Here is a 20,955-nt window from a genome sequence, read left to right on the forward strand (position 1 = left end):
AGTTATTTTTGATGAAACCAATTTGAGCGACTCATATTTCTGAAATAAACCTGAATCTTACTTAAAATGGAGAAGAACAAATACATAATTCTAAAAAGACAAAAGCATGTTGTCTAGAAAGAGAGACAAATGCGAGTGAGAGTGTCATTTCTTCTTCTTCTTGCCATCATCGGGTCTAATGAGTTGAACAGGAGCTGCTGGTACCCTAAACCACCATTCTCTTATCCGCCTCTCTAACCGGTCACTGCTCGCTTTCCTCAACTCAACTTCCCTCGTGAACCACTCAATAAACGCAATCGTTATTAAGTACTTTACTGGAACAAACGCCAATATAACTGCCATAGCCACAAGCGATATAGCCGTTGTATCCGTAGCCTGGAAACATATTACAGAGACAGAGTTATTATTAACCGCAAATCTATAATATATCTCAAACCAGTCATCATGTTTTAATCACATTATATTTATACCTGTGGAAGAATTGCAAGAGTAATGGCTCTTATTTTGAGGAGACCAACGTTAACTGCTTGGATTAGCGACTCAAACTGGCTAATTGCATCTTGTAGCACGAGTAGCTGCTCCACTGCGTTTTTACTTGGTGGAACTTTCACTCGAACGACTTTTGGTTCTTTCCCTTTGTTGAACTGCTTACGCCACAACATCACTATAGCCACTAGGACTAATATTGACGGAAGTATGAAACCAATCCACCCACTGCACAACATAACAAGATTTTGAGTCTCATCAAGAAACAAATCAAAACTTAGCTTCCTGTGATGGCACTGTAATCAATCTTTTCCATCATGTCTTTAAAGGTGAAATCTCACCTGATGATCAAATAGCTGACTAATATCATGAACACTGTTGACTTATAAGGATCTTTCCAAGAGGCTAAGAGATTTATACGCAAGCCTAGTTTGATGAAAGGTAACAATAGCTCCTGCAATGTAACTATCCGTTAATAGTAACTATGAAGCAAAGAAAAAGGAAAAAAGATGAAGAACGAATCATCTCGTGATACCTTCATAACTGCTACGTTAGTGTCAATTCCTTCTACTTTCACTTGATCCACAGTCGCCTGAGCAGCTTCAGCCCTGTCTGTGTCTAGGATTGACTGTTTCAGAGCTATCTCCAATGGACTCGTCTCCCCAACACAGAAATCTCCTACGATTGCCATTTCTTCACCCATATTTGTCCCAATTTCTAGATTCAAGCCAAAATGCTCAAGCAATTTGAGTGAGACTGGAGATAACTTTGAGGGCCATTTCATGTACTGAACAGAACCGACATCAGAAGAAACATCGGTGGTTATGCGAGAGACACGGCTAGATAGAGCTTCTAAGACCATATCTCCACCAGGGAGACTTTCTGCCAGGTTAAATATAAGCAGTGTTTTGTATTGGGAAGAGAAGACATGGAAAGCTTCCTTTATTGCACGGTACCGGAATATGCCAAGGATTGCTCTTGCAAGTATTTCCGATCGTTGAATCCCTTTAAAGTTGTATCTGCGTATGAACCACTGTACACGAAGGATCTCCAGGCATATTCCCAACCAGTAGTCTCGACGAGCATTGCCTTTAAACTCCGTAAATTCAAAATATACCGGCTCTGGCCTGTACAAACAGAACAAGATAAAGCAAATATAAAAATCTATGAGCACTTATTTTGTGAAGGATCATAAATGGGACAGACATAAGACTATAGTCCACGAGCATACTTACACTAGAATTGATTTGTACATGATGGCTTTATCAAAGATACGAGCACCCAATGGCCCTGTCAACTCAGGTTTGATGACCTGTTTCGTATCTTCAGTGAGATCATATCGCATGGGCTTATCACCACCACCCATTGAATCAAAATATAAAGCACAATTGGTAAGTGTCAGTTTACCTACAAAAGGAGATGTTGATAAATATTCAGATGGAAACGAAACCAACCAACTTAAACCACAATTTCCATGTCTCTACTTTTGCTTAAGGTATAATATAATGCCAATGCAGAATGTTAGAATAAATAAAATGACTATTTGCAGAGATTTCTCCAGGAGTTCACCAGGCCATGCTGAGATTCCCACATGTTTAAGAACCGGTAAAACAGGATTTGCACCATCCATATCAAGAACTATTTCTCCCTTGGTAAGCTGTAGATTCGCAGCTGAAGGTCCTAGAGTGCTTTTTGCAGCCTTGAAAATCCTACAAATACAATAAGGGCAAGAAAAAATAAGAGAATAACCAAATATCTTGAGAAAAGAAACATCCGCATGAAAAATTTGGGCAACACTTTTTTCTGTGGATTTATCTCTTTCTAAATCGAAGCCATGATATCCAAAAAATATTCATTCCTGCTTTGTATACCATTAAATGAGCCACAGAAAACTTAAATGATCTTCAACATTAGAATTTAATATTAATTAGCAAACAATACTCTTCTGACGTAATATTTTGCCAGCAAAGGGATCATTAGGTGTGCTTGAGGTAAGAATAAGTAACTAGATACTACAGAAGTAGACTGAAGTATTCGAAGTACCAAAAAAAGAGACCAAAATTACAACATCGCCAACTTGTTATAACACTTCGACGGCGCATCAAGTAAACAAATGCAGAATAACAAATCGAAGGAATGGAAAAGGTAGAGGTAAGTTCATACTTGTCAAGTGTGCGGATGTATTTGTCATATACAAGAAAATGAAGCCTGTGGCCTGACGAGCTAGTCAGTGCATCAAAAAGATTATGTACAGTTATTGCATCTGCAATGGCAGGACAAACCGGAGCAATTCTTGCAAACGCCTCCTGTCCGACAGACTTTTTTTCATCAACCTATTAAGCATATATTTCAGGAGAAAAATCAGTTCAGTCCTTCTGATCATAAATAATGTATAAAGAAAAGAAGTCTAAAACGGTAATAACCTGCATTGCCATATTAGTGGGACTAGAATAGAATAGCGACCAGCCGTCCTCATCCTCTGAGTCCTGCTTGGAGGGAGATGCTGCATCCTAAACTTGGCAAATTTGAGACAAAAACAAGAAGATTAATCCAAACATTTCTGTTTCAATAAAACACCAAAAATGAAGATCAGATAGATAGATTTCTTACTTTGTTCTCCTGCTCACTAGCGACACTTGGGGTCTCCCAAGCAAGCATCATATCAAACATAAGCTGACGGAACTCTGGATCACTTAGGTAATCAGGTTTTTTCATAACTTGATGAAGTGCCTGAAAAGAGCAGAACTCTAAAAAGTTCCTTGCATATGTCAATAGTTGCTTAACACTCTCGGGCAACTCAACATCAAAATGATGTTGCAGGTCTTCTGTGGCTATTTCAAGGATCCTGCAATTGGCCAAAAAAAATGGAGTTCCTAAATAAATTCACAGAACACCAATTCCAAGTTTTTAATATCCTAAATTGCTACACAGATTCCCGTATCAAAGATTATGCAATGGCAAGTAAAGCCCAGGATCCGAAACGTATATGAATCTCGAAACTGATGAAGAATCTGAGAGAGGGTTACAGAGATAGAGTACTTTGAACAACGGGAGACAACGGAATTGGCGAGAAGAGAGAGCTGAGGAATAGGTTTCGGGGAAGCGATAGGTGACGGAGAAGCATCTCCATCACGACCAGAGGACGATTTTTTACGCTGGAATAAAGATTTCAAGGAGCTCTGCTGCGTCCTCATGAAATTCTCCAGCGCTCCCACTTTCGCACCGCCGGCACCGTCTTCTTCCATCGGAAATCACCACAAATTAATCAGATCAGAATTGGTAAAATCGTAATCCTAGATTGCTTCTCGGGTTCACTTTCCGATTTAGATTCCTCTCTTTCCCATTCTGCTTTCTTCTCGTGCAAGCTTCGCAGACTCCTAGTACGCAACAACTCTATTCACAGAGATCTCTCCTTATCCGTGTTTCGCAGTATTTATTTCTTGACAACGAAAACTGATTAATGCGATTTTAATTAACTAAAAGCCATTAATTTCTCAAATCAAACCGAATTAAACCGTTCGGTTATTCTAGTTTCAAACTTGTATCTCTGTAACTTAACCCGTATGGTTTACTACCATGGGTTGAGCTTTGGTTATCACAGTATAATAACGATTTGGTGTCTTGTTTGAACAACTAAAATCTCAACTTTTTTTTTTATATCAAAAATAAAGAACGATGTTGATCTACAAGACCATTGATTATGGTTCTCTTGAACTTTCTTCTGTCTGTTGTCATGTAGAGGAAGAAATAATAGCTTCTAATGCTGACTCCATTGTTGTTTGATCTTCTAAAGCTTGGATTTGTTACTGCGAGGCGGGTCTTTCGCCCAGAGAGGTGGGATGATTCTATGGTCTTGCACAGGCGGCTGCTCTTCCTTTTTCTCGGTTTTTTCTTCTTCGTCCTCTGTAACTGATTTAGAGAATGCATCCGGGTTGGCTTTGATACAGCTTTGCAATGCTACAAATGGATGCACACAGTCTGATCCCTGCAACAACAACAACACACATACAATATCTTTGTGAAGCTTGCCTTCTAAATGGGACAAAAACGTTTTCATAAAAAACACAACTATCACCAATGTTAATGAGTATCTGCGTTGAGGTTACACTATCCTAAACAATCTAAATATTCAGTATGATTCTTGAAATAACAACAGCACATCCAATGTACTAGTGAAGCTTCTCTTCTAAAGGGTAAAAAACGTAAACGAAAGAGAAACAGCTAACATCATCAATGTGTCAATTTCAGGAGCATTTCGGTTGAGTCTGCATAATACATCTCTAGTGTTTCGAATTCGAGCAGTTTCAGCTGAGGTTACATCATACTAAACAATCTAATAAAGTTGAGTTACAAAATTTACCTTTTCATCAGCAGTGCTTTTTAAAAAGCAAAGGAACGCCTCGGAGAACTGAGAGCCGCAAGAGCCATTACGTAAATCTGCTATGCAAGGACAATCGAGAGCTCTCTGTGCCTTTGCTTCAAGCGACTGATGGATTTGGTATTTGTCAGATAAACTCAAAGAAAAGAGAAAAAACTTGTGCACAACTGAATAAAGAAAAAATTTGAAAGAATAACCTCATTCTCATTCTCATCCTCACCATAAGCGGCAGCTTCTGTGTTATTGAAGTGAGAACAATAATGTCAAACAGCGCAGAGACCAAACAACAAAGAATACATATACGTGTTTCTAGGGGATACAAAGATAGAATTGAAAATCTTTCTTGAAAACCAAAACTGGACTAGAAGGATGTATTCTCTAATAGAAACAATTACATAGACAAAGACTTGAGAATCTCCCTATAAGCAAAAAACGCGATTATGAACTGATACTATGGAGAATCGCAAAATTCAAATGCTATGAACATTTTAGCATCAACCGATCAAGCATATAACCAAAACAATCTCCAATTTCACAAAAAAGAAAACTGCCCACGCAACGAATTTGGGTATTCATTCTCTCAAGCGAGATACAGAACACACAAAAAACAAAAAAAAACGAACCTGCGAGGAGAGAATCCATCGATGGAGACGAATTCGTATCACCGCCATGAGAATCCCGCGGCGAATTCGTAGAAGGCGGAGGAGGAGGAGTGTTCGTCGTCGTCGTTGGAATTGAGTTCTCGTCACTCTGAGCTTGACCCATCTTGAGAAATGCTTCTAAAACCTCCGATTAGAAATTTAGTTAGCCGCCGACGAGATCCCCCTCTAAAGAAACAAAATTAAAAAACATGGCCCAGATAGTTGAATGGGCCGGGCTTTAAATTTAGTTTATTGGGCTTAAATATGAAAGTTGTAATAGTCCTTCTCTAATGATGATTTTTCGTTCTTCGTTTATGATTTGTCCTTATTCTCCGAAAGAACCAAAAAAACTCACAAAGAAAGAAAAGTTCAATTTGTTTTTCCTCTAAAAGATAAAAAAACAACACAGCAAAGAAAGAAGTAGAATGATTTGAATCTTAGGTTGTCAAAGTGAACGTAGGGTCTAAAGCTTTTTAATATAAAACCCAGAAAACACACAAAAATGGCTTTGTGAACCTTATCGACATACATGCATACATATTAACAAGTTTTAACGACTCCCACTACCATTATCATCAATTCTGGCTGTCAATATCGAAATCACTTTTTCTCCCGTTCAAATTTTTGAAGACCTTTCGTTGGTTAATTTATAGATTAAGGATTAATGATAACTATTTTATTAACTTTTCTTGGGATTTTAGTTAGAATACTAATGTAAAGGTTCTAGACTTAGTATATAATGTTCTTTCAACTTTCTAATTTTAAAAATTCATTGGTTAATCTCAATAAAAATTGTATTTAAATAGTTTAGTATTTGTTTTCATTTTTTTTTTGAAATTATAACAATAAATTATTAACGATTTTGCATGTTAATTAAACCCAATGAAATTCGATAATTTGAGAGAGTTACAGAAAAAAAATTAGTCTAGATAATCCATGGTTGAAACTTGAAAGTTAGTTAAGTACTACTAAACTATATCATCATACTCAACAAAGAAAGCGAGTTTAAACTTTCGATAATGACATAGAGTGATCGAGTTATGCCATGGATGTCTTTTAGAGAATCAGCTTCTACATGTCATTGATGAGTTAATTTGGTACATTGACAAACTTCTCTAATCATGTGGTTTGTAATAGTAGATATAACTCAAATTCGAAATGACTAGTGTATGAATGTGTAATGTGTGAGTAATACATAAGATAAGAAAAATGGCTTAACTATATTATATGGTTTATTTATGTCCTACATAGACCATTCTTACATCAAGCCGCAATTGACGCTTTTTATAAAAAAAACAAACACTTGAGAGAAAAAGATATCTATAACAAATCGAAATCAAAGCCTTACAGCAAAGAACAGCAAATAAAGTTTTAGAACAATATTGAACTCTCAAGTCTCAACATTAAATTTTATATTTTAATTAAGCTTTACGTTCTCCAGATTTTAATCATATATGTCCTTAAAAAAAGAAAAACAAATACATACCAAATGATTAGGGGCTGATTTTTCAATATTATTGTTAATAGATGTTAACCATGGAAACGAATATCGTGTATTAATTTGAAAAGATAAAAATATGTTATATTAAAATTTGAAAGTACATATTTCTAAATAAAGTTAGTAAAAAAAATGTAATATGATACTAAACTACAATAAAATTTGAAATCAGAGTTACTATATATATGGTAAACGTTACACTGAAAATACATTAAAAAATAATTAGAATAACTTTCTAAAGGTATATCATATTAAGTCTATTGTAAAAAGTAATAATGATGTGTGGCATAATAAATAGTGAATCAAGTTGTTTAATACTACTACTGAGCTATTTGCACTTGAATTATCATTGCTAACATTTTTATTGGTCTATACAAAGTTGTCTTTGGTGACCACATAATTGATGGGGTTGGGAGTTGTGTTATTGTCGATAATAAAACTAAACTTTTGTAGTGTTTTTTTTTTCTTTTTCTTGTCAATGCATTTAGCAGAAATGTTATACTACTATATTAATGAAGATTTGTTTAGAAAAAAAAAGGTCAAAATTTTTGAGAATGATGGATTTAAAATTTACTCTTTTGATATCCCTAAAATTTTCAACGACCCATAGCTAATGTTTTTAAATACCATCTTGATTTGCCTAATAATCAATTATCATATCAAATCAAGCAAGTTGCTAAAATTAGCATCGCTGTAATACTAACTAGATGATGACCCGCACGTACGTGCGGGTGTATTTTCAAAACATAGTTTGCTGGTTTAGTTTTCTTAAATAATGTAACGTGATTTGGCTTTTTATAAAAAATTTTTATCTTCAACTAATGATTGCATTTGTTAACTGGAGTAGTATAATAGAAATTGTTGAATTGGAAAACCAAAGTTTATAATGAGAAAGTCTTGAAGATGTTATTGAAAGAAATGTAACCGAAGTCATACTTGCAAGAAATGAAAAGAAAAACTGGAGAATTATAATTTAAAGATTCTTGAACACTTCTTTGAAGACCACATTGGTTGTCATTAGTTTCTGCCATTTTTTTGATAGAAAAAATGTCTTTATCGCTAATAATCTTTTGGGAGGATTATACACCATCGATGGATTATTCTCTTATTTATATTAATACTAATGGAACTTAGAATATTCTTGGTATTTTTTATTTTCATATATTTATTTGTTAATGTTTGTTATAGTTTTAAATTTCGAAATTGTTAGGTATGATTTTTGGGTTTAGGAAACAAAATTAATCGTGATTTGATGAATCAAAACTAATGAATAAATTGTTTGCTATATATATTAGGAATGTATTTTTATGAGTGATTATATTATTTAATCATCTCTAGCAAAATTTTCGTTGATGATGACTTATTAAATTTTATAATTTTAATTTATTTATATAATTGTTTCTATAATTAAGGGATTTGAAGTAATGAACAAATTGTTTGCTACATTTTAGCATAACACTAAAATTTCCATCGATGTTGGTTCATTTAATTTTATGAGTTTAGTTTTTTTATATAATTGTTTCTATAATTTAGGAATTCGAAGTAATTCATAAACTATTTAAATTTAGCTATTAATGTTTATTATAGTTTTGAATTTTGAATTTTTTCGGTATGATTTTTTGGTTTAGGAAACAAAATTAATATGAATCTAAACTAATGAATAAATTGTTTTCTATGTTTATTTAAAATTAATTTTTAAGAGTGATTATATTATTTAATCACATTTTAAATTAATTAAATTTTATGAGTTTAATTTATTTATATAATTGTTTCTATAATTAATGGATTTGAAGTAATGAAAAAATTGTTTGCTATATTTTAGCATAACACTAAAATTAATTTATGAGTTTATTTTGTTTCTATTATTGTTTCTATAATTTAGGGATTTGAAATAATGAATAAATTGTTTAAATTTAGTTATCAATGTTTATTATACTTTTTAATTTCGAAATTGTTAGTTATGATTTTTTTGTTTAGTTTAAAAATTAAATTGTGATTTAATGAATCTAAACTAATGAATAAATTGTTTGCTATATATTAGGAATATATTTTTGAGAGTGACTATATTATTTAATCATCTTTAGCAAAATTTTAGTTAATATGATTAATTAAATTTTATGAGTTTAATTTGTTATATAATTGTTTTTATAATTAAGGGATTTGAAGTAAAGAACAATTTTTTTCCTATATTTTAGCATAATCACAAAAATTTCCATCGATGCATGTTTATTATTTTATGAGTTTATTTTGTTTCTATTATTGTTTCTATAATTTAGGGATTTGAAATAATGAATAAATTGTTTAAATTTAGTTATCAATGTTTATTATAGTTTTTAATTTCGAAATTGTTAGTTATGATTTTTTTGTTTAGTTTAAAAATTAAATCGTGATTTAATGAATCTAAACTAATGAATAAATTGTTTGCTATATATTAGGAATATATTTTTGAGAGTGACTATATTATTTAATCATCTTTAGCAAAATTTTAGTTGATATGATTAATTAAATTTTATGAGTTTAATTTGTTATATAATTGTTTTTATAATTAAGGGATTTGAAGTAAAGAACAAATTTTTTCCTATATTTTAGCATAATCACAAAAATTTCCATCGATGCATGTTTATTATTTTATGAGTTTATTTTGTTTCTATTATTGTTTCTATAATTTAGGGATTTGATATTATTAGTTTTCATAAATTGTTTATATAATCACATTGGTTTTGTTTTACTTTTTTAATGTATAAACTATGATTGCTTTATTCAAAATGCTTCCCTTTTAATAGTATAGATTTAAAATCGCTTTTGATTATATATAAGTTGCATGCAGCCTATAATATTTCAACAAAACACATTTATAGGCCACAAATCTATTACTTTATTTTTCCATCTTAAATTTGTCTCTATTATAAGACCAAAAATTAGATTTATCTCAAATCAAAAAAAAGTTGGTAAGTTGAAACATCACTATGAATTATATATTCAACGATCAAAATAGTATCCTATCACAACCCCATCCTCAAATGCTAAAATAGGTCTGGTGCCTCACTGGTTAAATTATTCAGATCCTAATCTATAAACGTACCATATTATTGTTCTACTAAATTAACGATAAGAGATTATGATAAATGTGTGATTTGCTAACAAGTATGTGTATTTAATAGACATCGATAGTTCAACCAACATAAAACAAATTATTTAAATAACTACTACAACATGCACATGGTTAACGTCTATTAATTTCCTTTTTTAGGTTTACTTTGATCTTTAGTTTTTGTATTTTTCTATCAATTATCCACAAATGTAAACCTATTCAATTATCACTGTTTACAAATATGAAATTTTAACAACTTTATTTGAATTGAGAGATAAATAGTGGCCAAAAAAATCACGAAACTTCACATGAATTGAATTAATGATGAGAGCTTTGGAATCAAAAGAAGAAGAAGAATGGTTACAGTAATGTAAAAAAAATAAAAAAATATGAAACCAAGTGTAAGTAAAAACAAAAAAATAAAAAAAAGATTCAAACTGAGTTGCGCTCCAACGTTCGAAAACAAAATTGGGATACTCGTGAAACAATCCAACGGTCACAATTCACCATGTGAATATCTTCAAGAGACCTTTTTTGTGTTGTAATATTTTTCAAACTTCTCTTTTTCACCACTGCTATAAGTAAAGGTTGATTATTTTTCAAGATCCAAGCAAAGACTTACATTTCTCACATTTTTAATCTTTTTTTCTTCTTCTTCTTGATTTGATTAAAAGTGAAAAGAAAATAACTTTTTGCAGCTCTCTTTTTTTTTTTTTTTGGATTGATCATTATAATTTTTTTTTTTTTTTATAATACCTTCTTCCTGTATAAGTGAAGGAACAATAATAATAAAACAGTTTCTGTTCACTTCACTTTATCCCAATTCGAGCCAGAGTTAACTCTTTGTCAGATCTCTCTCCCTCTGTCTGAAAAAGAGAACCAACCAAAAAAGAAAAAAACAATCTTATTTTTAACCATTTTTTTTTCCGTTAAACTGATCAAAATGCAGAATCTAAAAGAATGGGTTTTGAATCTCTTGTTTGTGTCTGCTCTTCTTCTTTGTTTTGTTCACTCATCATCATCATCACAAGTAATCTGTTCGAGCCAAGACAGAGCATCACTTCTGAGTTTCAAGTCAAGCATCATCAAAGACACAACCGGAGTTCTAGATTCATGGGTTGGTCTAGATTGCTGCAATGAAGAATGGGAAGGTGTTCAATGCGATCCAGCCACGGGGAGAGTCACCAACTTGGTGTTACAATCCCCCTTGAACGAGCCTACTCTTTACATGAAAGGCACACTCTCACCTTCACTGGGTAATCTCCGATCTCTTGTGGTTTTGTCCATTACTGGAACCAAATTCATCAGTGGTTCAATCCCCAACAGCTTCTATAACCTGACCAGTCTTCGGCAGCTCGTACTCGATGATAATTCTCTCCAAGGCAATGTTCCTTCTGTTTTAGGCCATCTTCCATCGTTGCAGATTCTTTCTTTAGCTGGAAACCGCTTCTCAGGTCTTGTCCCGCCGAGTTTGGGGAACTTGGGAAGACTCACCATTTTGAGTTTGGCTCGAAATTCTTTCTCCGGTCCGATCCCATTGACTTTCAAGAACCTCCTCAAACTTGAGAGTCTTGATCTCAGCTCCAATCTGTTAACTGGACCAATCCCAGATTTCATAGGCCAGTTTCAGAGTTTAACCAATCTTTTTCTCTCCAGCAACAGATTATCCGGTGGGTTACCTGTTTCTGTTTACAGCTTAGGGAAGCTTCAGGGCATGTCTTTGGAGCGTAATGGCCTGACCGGACCACTCTCAGATCGAATCAGCAATTTGAAGTCACTCACTAGCCTTCAGTTAAGCGGCAACAAGTTCATCGGTCACATACCAGCATCCATTACAAGACTGCAGAATCTCTGGTCTCTCAACCTCTCGAGAAACCAGTTCTCCGATCCTCTGCCTGCTGTTGTAGCCAGAGGATTTCCTTCTCTGCTGTCTATTGATCTTTCCTACAACAACCTCAATCTGGGAGCAATCCCAAGCTGGATCAGAGACAAGCAACTCTCAGATATCAACTTGGCTGGTTGCAAACTGAGAGGAACCTTTCCAAAGCTAACAAGACCAACGGCCTTGACCTCGCTAGATTTGTCTGACAACTTTTTGACAGGTGATGTTTCAGCTTTCCTCACAAGCATGACCAATGTTCAGAAAGTGAAGCTCTCAAAGAACCAGCTCAGGTTTGATCTCTCCAAGCTGAAGTTGCCAGAGGGAGTCGCGTCCATTGATCTAAGTTCAAATCTAGTGACGGGTTCGCTTTCAAGCCTGTTAAACAACAAGACAAGCAGCTTCTTGGAAGAGGTTCATCTCACCAACAACCAAATCTCAGGGAGGATCCCTGATTTCACAGAGAGCTTGAACCTGAAAGTTCTCAACATTGGGAGCAACAAAATCAGTGGACAAATCCCAAGTTCAATATCAAACCTTGTTGAACTTGTGAGACTGGACATCTCAAGAAACCACATTACAGGAGGCATACCTCAAGCTCTGGGGCAGCTAGCGCAGCTCAACTGGCTCGACGTCTCCATTAATGCACTTACAGGAAGAATCCCGGACAGCTTATTGAACATCAAGACAATGAAACATGTGAGTTTTAGAGCCAACAAATTGTGCGGGCTGATTCCACAAGGAAGACCATTCAACATCTTTCCTGCAGCTGCTTATCTGCATAACCTTTGCCTGTGTGGCAAGCCATTACCAGCTTGTAGGAAGACAATGAAGTGAAACAAAACACACGTTCTGAAGTGGCCAGTCCAACGCTGACTTTATCTTAGCCCCTATTACTTTTTACGCATTTCTTCCAAATAGATGATATCTTCTATTTGTCTTTTACTCTTTTCTTACAATTCTATTGTTTCAATCTGATTCTGTTTTCAATTTCATCTCAAATAAATTATTACTACTTTTTACTCCACCTGCAGAACACATAACTTAATCAAAGCACAGATTCTAAGCCAAACGATAACTTTCTATAGCATTGGTAAAACGAAAAACATAAGCTTCATTACTTGTCTAAAGTCTAAACAAAAGGAAGTTACCATTTCCGCGACTACAAAAAACCCACTTGCTCGCAACTACCTTCAGATAACCAACTTCGTCATAATAAAAGCTTAATTTACAATGCATCACAACGATTAGATTTCCATTTCAATTCGACTACATCCCCCAAGAACGAGCATAACATGTCTAGTAGTCATCCAAAATCTCTTCTTCCTCTTCTTTACCTTCAGCATCTTTGTTGTCATCATCTGCGCTCTCAACTTCCTTCTCCTCAGCATCATCAGCTTGTTTCTCCTCAGCATCATCAGATTGCTTCTCCTCATCCTCTTCCTGAAATAGTCATCGAATCATGTTAACACTCAAGATTCCATGTAATATACACAGAAAAATAAAGGAAACCATTAATTATAAAAGACATACTTCCTCATCAGCATCATTGTTCTCTAGTGACTTGTTATATTCTGCCTTTAGTTCAGCAGCTTTATCCAGATAAACTTTCTTCTCCTGTATGATAAAGGAACACAAGCAGAGTAAATACACAATAAACAAAACACCATGAAACTAAGAAAGAAACAAAAAGATAAACAACTCACTTCCTCAGTCAAAGACTTCCACTTTTCACCACCATGCTTTGCAACCTAGAATCATATGTAGATACATAACACAGTTCAGTAAACCACATAAACACTAAGCATAGAGCTCAAATGCAATAATAAGACCAGGTAAACATATAGTCTTACATCCTTAACATTACTAGACGGGTTCTCATCTTTATAAGTTTTACGGAAATCATTCCTGCAGAGTGAAAGCTAACATCAGTATCATCCGTAAGAGAATATTAACTAGCAACAAAAGTAAGTATGGGGACAATTAACATTACATGAAGATAAAGAAGGCAGTAAGAGGTCGTTTAGGCTTGTTTGAGGTAGAAGAGCTCTTCTTATCATCCTTAGCCTTTCTAACTCTCTTTGGCTTAGGTTCATCAGACGCTGACTTCTTCCTGAAAAAAACCCCAAACCAATATAGGAAACTCAAGATCACATTCACATATACAAACATTACATTTCCATTCAATACAAAGGCTAACGAGGTTTACCTCTCTGCAGGTTTCTTCTTAGCCTCAGCCTGTGTCTCCACAACTTGAGCTTCTGAACAACAACAACAATCAAATACACGGAGATTATGAGAACACTGAAACACACAAAATACAATTAAGGATGGGAAATAAAAAAAACCCAAAGAGATGATTATACCTAGATTCACTCTGATCTTAGCATCGAGGCTGCAATTGTGCATGCTAATAAGCGCTACCGCAACATTCTTGTTACATCCTTCACTGAAATCGTTTTAAATCACCAAAACAAAACTCGTAAGAAACCCTAAAAGTCCCAATCGCTAAATCTGATAGAGAAAGGAAATTGAAAAGCCCCCAAAATCGATCAAACACGAATCCGATTCAAAAGTAGATTAAAAGAAGAAGAAATCACCAGCGAGCGAAAGCACTGCCATCTTTAGCACGACGTAAGGTGGTAGTAGTAGAGGCGTTGCTACTAGTTTCCGCTTCGACTCTCTTCCTCGGCTTTGGTGCGTTTGTAGTCGACGATGCTCCAGCCATATCTTTTACCTTTTTTTCTCAAGTCTCGTTAGATCGAAATGTGAGAGAAGTCGATTCGATTCGATTCGATGAGAGAAGAAGGGTTTCAGTGACTCTGGTGGAGAAGAAAAAGAGAGTAACAAAAAAAATTGAGAGGGAAACGAAACATTTTTCCTCAAAGTTATGGCGGCAATGGTTTTTTTAGTCATTGACACGGATCGATGAGCTGGCGCTATAATCCACCGTTGATTTAAAATAAACGGTCTAGATCTGTAGATGGTTTTCATGCTAACAATTTTATTCGCGGGTTTCTAATATTTTAATGGGCTTTAAGTTATAAGGCCCATTTATAACAACCTAGATTACCCGCTAATGGTTCGGCCTGATATAAGTTAAATTTCTTTGTTTTTTGGAATAAAAAGTCTTTTTATATATAGAAGAAAAGATAAAAAGAAATGTTTGATGATAAAAGTAATATAAAAAAAAAGGAATAGTAAAAAGTTTTGGTAACGGTAAAAGTGAAAAAAAGGCTATAGGGAAGATAGGCATGTGGAGTGGTGCAGAGAGGTGAGAAGACTTTTGAAAGGGGTGGATGGGGAAGGTGAAATAACAACTTCTTGCTTATTGTGCCACCCAAGTAGCTCAGAGAATCTCTCAGACTCCAACACTAGTCTTCTCTTCTCTCCTATGTCTTTCAAATCTCTTCTACCAAATTTTTTTTTGGGCAAAAAATTACTAAAACTTATGTTATCAATTAGAGTCCAAAGCTAGCTTTAACTAAACAAACTCAACACTAAACAAAACTTGTGATTTTAACTATCTTCTCAAATCCTATGTTATTTAACTTGAAATCTATGTAGTATAGTTATAAGTAGTATCGCTATGTAGTATTATTATACATGTCTTCATTTTCAAAATATGCTAGCATATGGTTTGTATTGTGACTAATTAATGAAAAAAATTATATTCAACACATGAAAATCTAACAAACATCTTGTAATATATTTTGATACTAATATCAGACTTTTAAAACCAGAGAACGAACATGAAGACATGTATAGTTTCTTTTTTCTTTTAGTTAGAGAGAGTCGAAGTTAAGAGAATAGCTAAGAGGGTCGTAGTTGAAACTGATGTGTTTCTTACTCTTGTTGTGTCTTGGTGATGTTCTCGTCTTCTTCTTCATCTTATTAATCCCTGCTCTGACGCTCCATATAATGCTCTTTATCAGCTTCTTCTTCTTCTTCCCAAGCTCCTTTAAGCATTCCATTTCTTCTACTTCTGTGTCGGGACTTGGAGTTGAGAGAGATAGCTGCAAAGGTAAATAGAGTGAATAAAAAAGTCCAAATATGAAAACAAAGTAAATAAAGAAGAGAAGGAAGCAAGAAGACTAGTTATATAATAAAGGCAGTAGTAGTAGTATCTCCTCTGTCTTTGTTCTTACTTGTTGGAGCTTTACCAGAGGAGAGAACTGATGTTGACCTCTCACTTCTATTATATTATTAGGATTATCCTTGTATACGTGCACTCCATAAAATACTTAAACTTTATGTTACCAATTAGAATCTAGCTTAATTAAACAAACTCAACACTAAAGGCTTTTCTTAACTTGTGTGAAAGATGTCAAAATGACATTACTTGTGGGTAAAATTAAAAAAATTAAAAAAGTAGTAGAACCCTGGAATCTTAAATATCTCTCGAAATTTGGTTTTAGAGAACTGAGTTTGATTTGATTTCAGTCGTTGTATCGGTTGATGCTAGTACTAAGGTTTCAGAACAACATCGTCCTTTCTCCAGTTTGTGAATGCTATTATTCCTTTTGGAGTGGGAAAACATCTACTTTGATTCTAAAATCTTTGGCTTCTGGTTCATATGTGCTATAAATAAAAAGTTCTTTTGCATCTTTTTCTCTTTCTTTGGTTATGTTTTAAAACTTTACTTTCACATTAATCCGCAGTTCAAGTAATCTGAGAAGATGCCCTTCCAATAACAGATGAGGTAGTTGCCAACGCAATTGTCAAACTTCCATTGCTTGAAGACCACGTACTGCTCATTTTCAGGAGAGTCTCTGAGTGTTGTTGGTCAGTCATGTCCACATCTGAAGACATCTTGTGGTGAGTGGAATTGAAGGAAGACATGGGTTTGACCAGAGTCTTGTGAGTTGTGGTTGCAGGGCTAGAGCTAAATGATGGTGAGAGGATGATATCATGTTATGTCTGTGAGGTACAAGAAGCTATGACATTGATGATTGAGATACTTTGCCTCCACTTTTTGTGTGTGTTTGAATTGCTGTGAAGAATTTGCACAACAACAGAGGAAATTGTTGCGGCCAAAATATGAGTTTCCAAGTTCAGAGAAAATGATCCTGATTGAATCTGCAGATGATTTCTATGGGGAATAGAGATCTTTTAGTTTGATCTTTTAGTTTGTTTTAGTTTCTTTATTCTTATTGTTAATGCTACTAAGATAAACGTAAGTGATATACTCAGTAATCAGTATATAAAATCTTAGAAGATTTTGGTTTTTCCTGAGAATGACATGTTATTCAACTTGTGATTTTAACTATCTTCTCAAATCCTATGTTATTGAACTAGAAATCTATGTAGAATCATTCAGAATAATACGCAATCACTTGTTGTTCAATCAAAGATTTATAAAATTCAATATCATCATCATCATCATCAGACATATAGACACATAGACACACAGAAAAATAGAAACATAGAAACATATCATCATCATCAGCAAACCACAAGAGGGTTGTAGTTGAAACTGAAGTGTTTCTTGTTCTTGCTGTGTCTTGGTGATGTTCTCGTCTTCTTCTTCATCTTATTAATCCCTGCTCTGATGCTCCATATAATGCTCTTTATCAGCTTCTTCTTCTTCTTCTTCCCAAGCTCCTTTAAACATTCCATTTCTTCTTCTGTGTCGGGACTTGGAGTACTTGAGAGAGATAGCTGCAAAGGTAAACAAAAGTGAATTAAAACTAATGTAAAGAAAAAGGAAAATAATGAGCAGAAGGAAGCAAGAAGACTAGTTATATAAGTGTCTGCCTCGTCCAGTGAAGTTGTTGACGGCGAAAATGACTTAACAGATCCATATATTGAGTCTTCTTGACCCATAAGAAACTTATGAAGCTTATCTTCCTCTTCTTCCATTTCAATTTCTTCCATGGTATTTGCTTGCAGGGCGCTTGATGCAGCTTCAAAAACGACACTAACACCATCAGTTCCTTGTTGTTGTTGTTGTCGACCAAGCGAGTTTGGTTCCTTATCTTGTGAAAGTACAGTGTCTGCCTCGTCCAGTGAAGGCAGTGGAGTTGTTGACAGCGAAGATGACTTAACGGATCCATATAATGAGTCTTCTTGACCCATAAGAAACTTATGAACCTTATCTTCCTCTTCTTCCATTTCAATCTCTTCCATGATATTTGCTTGCAGGGCACTTGATACAGCTTCAAAAACGACACTAACACCATCAGTTCCTTGTTGTTGTTGTAGACCAAGCCAGTTTGGATCCTTCTCTTGTGAAATTACATTGTCTGACTCTGCCTCGTCTAGTGAAGAACGTGGAGTTGTTGATAGCGAAGATGACTTAACGAACCCATAATATGATTCTTGTAGACACATAAGAAACTGATGATAATTATACTGCTCTCCTTCCACTACAACAATTCCCATGGTATTTGCTTCCTCTCCATTTACTGAAATTTCTTCCACGGTATTTGCTTGCAGGGTACATAATGCAGCATCAACAACGAGACTAGCACCACCAGTTCCTTCTTTTTGCTGTCCACCAAACGATTTTGGTTTCTCATATTGTGAAAGTACATTGTCTGCCTCGTCCAGTGAAAGCAGTGGAGTTTTTGACAACAAAGAGGACTTAATGGACCCATATAAGGAGTCTTCTAGACCCATAAGAAAGTGATGCAGCTTATCTTCCAAAAGCATATCTTCTAGACCCACATTGTCTGCCTCTTCAAGTGAAGGCTGTGGAGTTGTTGCCAGCAAAGATGACTTAACAAACCCATAGTATGATTCTGCTAGACACATAAGAAACGGATGGAGCTTATATTCATCTGCTTCTACTAATCCACCAATTTCCATGATATTTTCTTGCAAGGTACTTGATGCAGCTTCAACAACGACACTAACACCACCACTTCATTCCTCTGCTTGTTGTCCACCAATCGAGTTTGATTTCTCATATTGTGAAAGTACGTTGTATGCCTCGTCCAGTGAAGGCAGTGGAGTTGTTGACAACAATGAGGACTGAAGGGACCCGTGTAATGAATCTTCTAGACCCACAAGACACTGATGACGTTTATCTTCCTCTCCTTCTTTTGCAAACTCTCCCATGGTCTTTGCTTTCAGGGCACGTGAGGCAGCTTGAACAACGAAACCAACACCATTCCCAGTTCCTTCTTCTTGTTGTTGACAAAGTGATTTTGATTCCTCATAATCTTCTGAAAGTACATTGTCTGCCTCTTCGAGTGAAGGCAGTGGAGTTGTTGAATTCAATGACGACTTAACGAACCCAGAGTATGTTTCTGCTAGACACATTAGAAACGGATGAAGCTTATATTCATCTCCTTCTACTAAGTCACCTATTTCCATGTTATTTGCTTCCTCTCCTTCTACAGAAACTTCTTCCATGGTATTTGCTTCCTCTCCTTCTACAGAAACTTCTTCCATGGTATTTGCTTCCTCTCCTTCTACAGAAACTTCTTCCATGGTATTTGCTTCCTCTCCTTCTACAGAAACTTCTTCCATGGTATTTGCTTCCTCTCCTTCTACAGAAACTTCTTCCATGGTATTTGCTTCCTCTCCTTCTACAGCAACTTCTTCCATGGTATTTGCTTCCTCTCCTTCTACAGCAACTTCTTCCATGGTATTTGCTTCCTCTCTTTCTACAGCAACTACTTCCATGGTATTTGCTTCCTCTCTTTCTACTACTTCGACAACGACTGTAGCACCACAAGTTCCTTCTTCTTGTTGTACACCAAGAGATTTTGATTCCTCATCACCCTGTGAAAATACATTGTATGCCTCGTCCAGTGAAGGCAGGGGAGATTTTGACAACGAAGACGACTTATACGACCCATAGAATGATTCTTCGAAACACATAAGAAGCTGATGAAGCTTATATTCCTCTGTTTCTAACGCAGTTTCTTCCATGGTCTTTACTTGTTGATGATACTCCGCTAAACTTTCCAACATCTTCTTAACAACAGATACGACACAACAGATACGACGTGGCTTCTAGACGAAGCAACCAGAAACAGCACAACAGACACGACCTGCCTTGTATACGAAGCAACAGGCTCAACAGAAACAGGGCCTCGCAGATGAAGAAACCAGCGACGACCTAACTTGCACCTGCAACAACGAGACTCAACTTAGGCTTTCAGATAACGTCCTGCAGAAGCAACATATTAAAACAACCTAAAAACCAAAGACATGCACAAGTTAGGGTTCCTTACCGAAAAAAATCCAACAGTAATGGATCTCGACGCGAGCGAATGAAGTGAACAACGGTATCTCAGGTGGTGATGACAAAGGGTTGACGTTACGTACGGTCCGTGACGATCAACCTATATCTTCTCCACTTAGCTAGAGATGATCGAAATACTCAACCACATGCAATAAAACGGTGATTGATGATTACTTGCGATCTAGGGTTGCTCCTATTTATGCCGGACCGGTTAAACCATGACCGGTTCATTATTCCGGTTTGGGGTTAGATTTAAAACCGGCGGTGTTATAACAAACCAAAGTAATGTAATTGTTTATAACTTTGTATACGAGTTTTACATATTCATCACCTAAATTACAAAAGAAAGTTTTTAAATTAATAGAATGTCTTTTTTTTTTTATGTTTTGTGAATAATGCAATAGTAAAAAACCAAACCGGGGGAGAGAATCTAAAACTACATAAAAGAAGACAAAACGAAACTGAACAGTTTGGTGTTGGGTGAAAAGAAGAGTTAAGTTTGTATGTACAGAGCAGAAGCTTCTCTGTTTGTGTTTGGTCGTTGTCTCTCTCTCTCTCTCTCTCTACGTAAGATATGTACAGAAGATAGAGTCATGGGATGATGACGCTACTTCACTTTCAATTTCACTTTTTTCATTTTTTTTTTCCTAGCTTCTTGTAAATTATTTACTTCAGAACAATAAAAAAAAGAAATGAGAAAATGTATAAATAATATGTATAGTTTTTATTACTTTACTTCAATTCACTCTCTGCAATTTTCTATGGAAATATATTCAGACTCGAAT

At 35.1% G+C, this 20,955-nt stretch overlaps 4 protein-coding genes across 5 annotated transcripts; 1 reads left to right on the forward strand and 3 right to left on the reverse strand.

Annotated features, from left to right (window-relative positions):
• Window positions 1-2: 2 nt before the first annotated feature.
• Window positions 3-3,884, reverse strand: LOC17883785. Its single transcript, XM_006287087.2, has 10 exons — window positions 3,526-3,884; window positions 3,097-3,331; window positions 2,910-2,996; window positions 2,650-2,819; window positions 2,056-2,195; window positions 1,722-1,893; window positions 1,022-1,613; window positions 828-940; window positions 471-714; window positions 3-375 (listed from the first exon to the last, which is right to left on the reverse strand). Exons 1-10 carry the CDS (start codon window positions 3,729-3,731, stop codon window positions 145-147), a joined length of 2,190 nt encoding a protein of 729 aa, XP_006287149.1. The 5' UTR covers window positions 3,732-3,884; the 3' UTR covers window positions 3-144.
• Window positions 3,885-4,120: 236 nt separating this feature from the next.
• Window positions 4,121-5,656, reverse strand: LOC17882992 (mitochondrial intermembrane space import and assembly protein 40 homolog). Its single transcript, XM_006288738.2, has 4 exons — window positions 5,488-5,656; window positions 5,062-5,099; window positions 4,847-4,972; window positions 4,121-4,471 (listed from the first exon to the last, which is right to left on the reverse strand). Exons 1-4 carry the CDS (start codon window positions 5,627-5,629, stop codon window positions 4,274-4,276), a joined length of 504 nt encoding a protein of 167 aa, XP_006288800.1. The 5' UTR covers window positions 5,630-5,656; the 3' UTR covers window positions 4,121-4,273.
• Window positions 5,657-10,812: 5,156 nt separating this feature from the next.
• Window positions 10,813-12,998, forward strand: LOC17883200 (DNA damage-repair/toleration protein DRT100). Its single transcript, XM_006287278.2, has one exon. It carries the CDS (start codon window positions 11,038-11,040, stop codon window positions 12,808-12,810), a length of 1,773 nt encoding a protein of 590 aa, XP_006287340.1. The 5' UTR covers window positions 10,813-11,037; the 3' UTR covers window positions 12,811-12,998.
• Window positions 12,999-13,067: 69 nt separating this feature from the next.
• Window positions 13,068-14,824, reverse strand: LOC17884548 (high mobility group B protein 7). Of its 2 annotated transcripts, XM_006288506.2 has the most exons (8): window positions 14,574-14,809; window positions 14,340-14,422; window positions 14,183-14,234; window positions 13,967-14,086; window positions 13,827-13,881; window positions 13,680-13,724; window positions 13,507-13,590; window positions 13,068-13,416 (listed from the first exon to the last, which is right to left on the reverse strand). In XM_006288506.2, exons 1-8 carry the CDS (start codon window positions 14,699-14,701, stop codon window positions 13,273-13,275), a joined length of 711 nt encoding a protein of 236 aa, XP_006288568.1. In that variant the 5' UTR covers window positions 14,702-14,809; the 3' UTR covers window positions 13,068-13,272. The 2 variants fall into 2 exon arrangements, with proteins under 2 accessions (XP_006288568.1, XP_023636870.1); XM_023781102.1 differs by lacking the exons at window positions 13,507-13,590; window positions 13,680-13,724; window positions 13,827-13,881; window positions 13,967-14,086 and having other exon boundaries at window positions 14,574-14,824.
• Window positions 14,825-20,955: the final 6,131 nt, after the last annotated feature.

The sequence above is a fragment of the Capsella rubella genome, unplaced genomic scaffold, assembly GCF_000375325.1.
Source record: "Capsella rubella cultivar Monte Gargano unplaced genomic scaffold, Caprub1_0 scaffold_6, whole genome shotgun sequence".
NCBI lineage: Eukaryota > Viridiplantae > Streptophyta > Magnoliopsida > Brassicales > Brassicaceae > Capsella > Capsella rubella.